Source organism: Dreissena polymorpha, chromosome 6 (genome assembly GCF_020536995.1).
Source record: "Dreissena polymorpha isolate Duluth1 chromosome 6, UMN_Dpol_1.0, whole genome shotgun sequence".
NCBI classification, from domain to species: domain Eukaryota; kingdom Metazoa; phylum Mollusca; class Bivalvia; order Myida; family Dreissenidae; genus Dreissena; species Dreissena polymorpha.
This window is the reverse complement of record NC_068360.1, coordinates 108,011,152-108,016,089: the sequence shown is the minus strand read 5'-3', so window position 1 is coordinate 108,016,089 and position 4,938 is coordinate 108,011,152. Positions and strand designations below refer to the sequence as shown.

The following is a 4,938-nucleotide window of genomic DNA, read 5'->3' as shown; positions in this document are numbered from 1 at the left end:
TGAACAATAAGGTGTTAATCAACAACAATTATAGGTGATTTGTATGTTTATCATAGGAACTTTATCCAGACCATAAAGATGCCATCCGACGTTTGAGATGGGCTACGGTGCAATTTGTTGTTGATAGGGTATTACAGGTAAAATTAAATTTACGAATAAAGTGAAACTTCAGGTGCAGGAAAGATAATTTATATTAATGTTGGTCTGTATTTATTGCAAGGAACCGATTGCATAACATTGGGACGCAATGACACAAAATAAATGTACTAGATACGACACAAAATGCAGACACACACACACAAACATGAATACAATTTGGGTCACCGCCCTCGAACGGGGAAATGGGTCGTTACTGGATTGAAGTAGCTTAAACCTGGAAAAGAAACCTTTAAACGAAACAATTACAAATATTTATTAATAGCATACTGATCTATCTTGTAAACAACCATAAGAAAACACCTGTAGTTTTCGGAAATACACACATACATGAAATATATAACTCTTTCAAACAAAGAATATATTGTACAGATAATTTATATCGAAATAATAGTCAAATGACATAACATAAATTGATTGCTTATTTGAAATACTGAAAATAATTTTAGCCTATTTGTTGTTATGTGAATGAATTTTTCATACATTTTTTATACTTGGCCTCGACCGTTCAAATAGGCGATGGAACACTTGTCTGAATTAAAAAAGAGGATATAAATATGAATTTATTTCTTTATAATATGTATATAGTTTCATTATTCCAATACATAGAAAACCCTTTTTTTACTAAAGACACATATAACCAATACATGCCTTGTTACATTTTGCACACATATTATCACGGTTTATTTCTTATGTTCATGACCACACGTGTACTGATTGTGATTATTTCTGATTAATGCTGAGCGTAAAGTTAGGCTAGTCATTAAAACGGGTTAAGCCCTTAATGCTTTGCACTTATCATTTTAAGGCTGTGACTCCAGCTCATTTAGCTAGTGTTTTGTTCGAGTTTCATTTATCGTATTATACTGGCTTACGGTAACTTAAATAAAACTCATGATAGTATATATACATATATTCTGTGCATGCTTTTATGTGTGAAAAGTAACTTGACTTTGTAATTAAATATGTTGATTAAAACCATAAAAATAGAAAAGATTTAGTTTAATCTAAGCAAATTCAGTAATGTGTATTTGAGTTGTCGTAGAACAGGAAGTTCGTTGAATAACTCTCATTGAATAAGTTGCTGATTACGAATGGTTATTTTGCAGAACAATAAAAGAAATATTAAACATCCATATTCAAGATTAAAATAATTTGCTTCTTAATTTCAGATGTGGCATAAGATAAGGGCAGATTCAGCCTTTTGTAGACGAGTGTGCACGTATTGGCTGTCTGATGAGTCTGCACGAACCACGTATTGTAATCATGAAAAACGCCCTGCCTGGCACTGATGTCAACGAAAATGTATATGACAAATTATCTGCGGAAGGGAATACAGTTGAGTTCGTAGTGTGGCCCGCGCTGATGATTACTAATGGGCATGTGATTGCAAAAGGAGTTGTTCAGTGCTACAGGGCAGATCCTCGCCATAATCTATGGCAGACACACTCGAGTGTAGTGTAGTGTGGACAAAACAAACTGTTCAGATGATTTGGTAAAACATAAACACAATATCAATTCACCTACGCTAAGTTTCAGAATATCGAGCTTCATTTATTCGGATTTTATTTTCTGTTTCATAGATTTTTTTCATTTCGAAGTATGTGTAAATACAATCAATTAACAAAACAAAGACATTTACATGCATAGACTTATTTTACCATATGGCCTGTGCTTAAACTGTGTTATAACTATCAAAACACAAACTGACTTACTATATAATTCCTTATATATTTTTAAATGTGTTTTTACTTTACTTAAAACGTATTCATGTTTAACACATACATATTAAGTGATTTTCAACACAAAATGTTTCAGTTTTACAACAACACTAATACTATAACTAGAGTGTTCAAAACAGCATAAAGCCATATTATGTTACATTCACTAGTTGCCTAATAATGGGCATACTGTACACACTTGATTTTACACAATTAGTGTGTTTTATTTACAAAACAATTAATTCTAGTTTTGAACCTAATATGCAAACTACACAACAAAAAAGTAAGTAAAAACAAAATTTGCAAGTTTCATATATAATGAGAGTTGTAAGATTATCAGCACCTATTTTTATTAATACAAATATTAATAACATATTTGTCTTATCACTTTTAAAAACATTCCTATATTTGATTCACTTGTTGTGATTGCATAAATATTAAAAGCAAATCTTAGACCAGACATAAATCCATGAATATGTGGGATAAATAATTTCCTTTTGCATTCAAAAATGTCCTTTTTAATTGCTATGTAAAGAACAAAGCAACTGTCATTTACCGTATTATTTTTGTCACCAAAATATAAGATTTGTCAGTGTATTACTATTTATATATTTGCATTTTTAAGCTATCAGAGATATCTTCAATGTGTGTTTCTACTGCCTTACAATCACAAAATAAAATGGAATGAGATTATTCTCATATTTTGCAAGTGCATGTTTAAATATCGGAAAAGCCCATTTTTAAGGAGTGAGTTTGTTCCCTTAATTCTGTAGAAAATCCTAGTTTGCGACCATTCAATATATGTGTTTTTTAAACACTTGTCCGTAGACTTTTTTTCCATTGTATGGAATCATTTGCAATGTTTTTGTTCCAGTTTTTGGCATTTTGGGATTTCAGAGTTTAAATTAAACATAGAAAAATAACTTATGAATGAATCAGTATTTTCTGGTATCTATATAGGTCGACAAAATGACATATGTATGAACTTTATACTGTTCTAATGGTACATTTTGCACTGAGCGCAATTAGGCAGAAAGAAAAATTTTACGCCTTCATAATGCATCACATTAACTGTTTTTTCGTTTTGATGTATACCTCTTGCAGTAACAAAAGTTGTTTACTGTCTTGCTATTTCTTGTTATAGCCTACATTTTGTATAAACTGCATGTATTACACTGTGTGCTTTTGTTTGTATATTTAAGTATAGGAATGTTTTATGGTCATGAATAACTTTTATTATCCGTATTAATTTTAAACTGTTCTTCAATTCATATATGACTACCATTTTTAGTGTCGAAGTCGTTTGTTACATTCACGTGGCAAACAAGATGGCGAGGTCCATTTCGAGACAGGTATTGTTTGCCGTTGTATACCCTTTATTACTCTGTCCATTGGGGGAAAATAAGAATCGAACACACACAGATCCTGCGCCATTAAGGTCATTTGTGCGCTGCCAGGCTATGAGTAGCTCATCCATGGGGAGGGACTTCTACTTGTTCACATTTTCATTCCAGCTTATCTTTTGACGGCTTCGACGGCGACCTCCCTCTAGAGTTCTCTTGTACAGTGAGTCGTGCCTGGTGACTGGTGTCAAAACCAAGCCAGATTTCGTCGTCTTGCGGTCCCTAGGAGGGGTTCTTGTGGACAGCAAGTGCTGCTGTCATGTATCGGACGTACTCGTTGGTCTTGTGCTCCATGTAGGCGATGTGGAGAAGTCCTCGTAGACTATTGTGTTCAAAGGCCTGTATCATGCGTTCACTGTCCGCATGAAGCGTCCAGGTCTCGGAACCGAACAGAAGGATGGATACTACGAGGCACATTTAAAGACTGTACATGGTAAAGCAGCTGGTCCATTATCTGTTCAGTCTAGCCGTAGATGCAGTTGCTATGGCGATTCTTATAAAGGACCTCAGCGGTGCTGGTACGATCCTTGGATAGGGATGGTCCTAAGAATTTAAAGATGGTCAATTCTTCCAGTATCTCGCCGTTCATGGTGATGTCTGCGCTAAGACTTCTCCGTGCTGACCTCCATGTCGTATGCTCCCGCTCTTTCTTAAAGCTTGTTGGTGAGGCCTTGGAGTTCACTCGTGAGGTCAATGTCATTCGCGAATCTCAAAATGGAGGCGTGGTTGTCTTGGAGAGTCACCTGCATTGTTTTCGCAAGGGAAACATTAAACAGGACGGAGAGAAGACACCCGGACGGACACCCTCTGATATCCTGAAGAAGTCACCCATCTGTCTATTTAGAAGTACACTTCTACAATTGTACTGCGCTGTTGGCGTTTCCGAAGAGTTCTTGGATAACTCGCACCAGCCCATCGTTAATGTTGAACCTTCTCAGAACCTGCCAAAAGCCATCGTGCAACACGCGATCGAAAGCTTTCTTGAAGTCAATGAAGTTGTGGAAAAGCTCTCATTGGTGTCGCAGGTGTTTCTCAACGATAACGCATTGTTTCACTCTGCTCCACCAAGCGCTGAGTCTTGCCTGCTATTCAACCAGCAGTTCAGCGGTCTTACTTCTCAATTGGTCTAGGATGATGATGAGCATTACTTTTCTGATTTGGCTGATGTGGCTTAAGGGTCGGTATTTCTCCCACAGCTTGAAGTTGACATTTTAAGGTAGGGGAATAACCAGAGGCTGGGTCCACTCCTTTGGGTAACTTCTTCTCCGCTCAGATCTAATGGTATAGTGTCGTTCTTGCTGCAGTCGTTGCCTCTCCTCGATTAAAATCAGTTCAGAAGGATTGTTGTCCAGATTCGGGGATTTTCCTGCCTTCAGACTGCGCATAGCCACCTCAACATCTGCCTTAAGTATGAACGAACTTTCGTGGTCTGGGATCATTCGAAAGGAGACTGAGGTCTGTTTGAATAGGGTAGTTGTAAAGGTCGCTTTAGTATTCACTCCACCTGTTTAGGAATGCGGCAACCTCGGTGAGGAGGTTCTATTCGGCGTCTGCTATAACACTGGCATGGTGCTGACTGGTCTTTGTGAGGGTTTTAAGGGTGATGTAAGCATTCTTACCGCTGCCTGTGGTCATCTTTTTGTCAATGTTCTTCCTGA

General features: G+C 36.7%; 1 protein-coding gene across 2 annotated transcripts in view; it reads left to right on the top strand.

The window, feature by feature from the left end:
- LOC127836544 (GRB10-interacting GYF protein 2-like) overlaps positions 1–3,052 on the top strand; it is a 13,547-nt gene extending 10,495 nt beyond the window's left edge. For both annotated transcript variants that reach the window (XM_052363199.1, XM_052363198.1), the window contains 2 exons: positions 57–137; positions 1,329–3,052. In XM_052363199.1, the coding sequence (XP_052219159.1) occupies positions 57–137; positions 1,329–1,448 (201 nt within the window). In that variant the 3' untranslated portion in view covers positions 1,449–3,052. The remainder of the gene's footprint in view (positions 1–56; positions 138–1,328) is intronic.
- Positions 3,053–4,938: the final 1,886 nt, after the last annotated feature.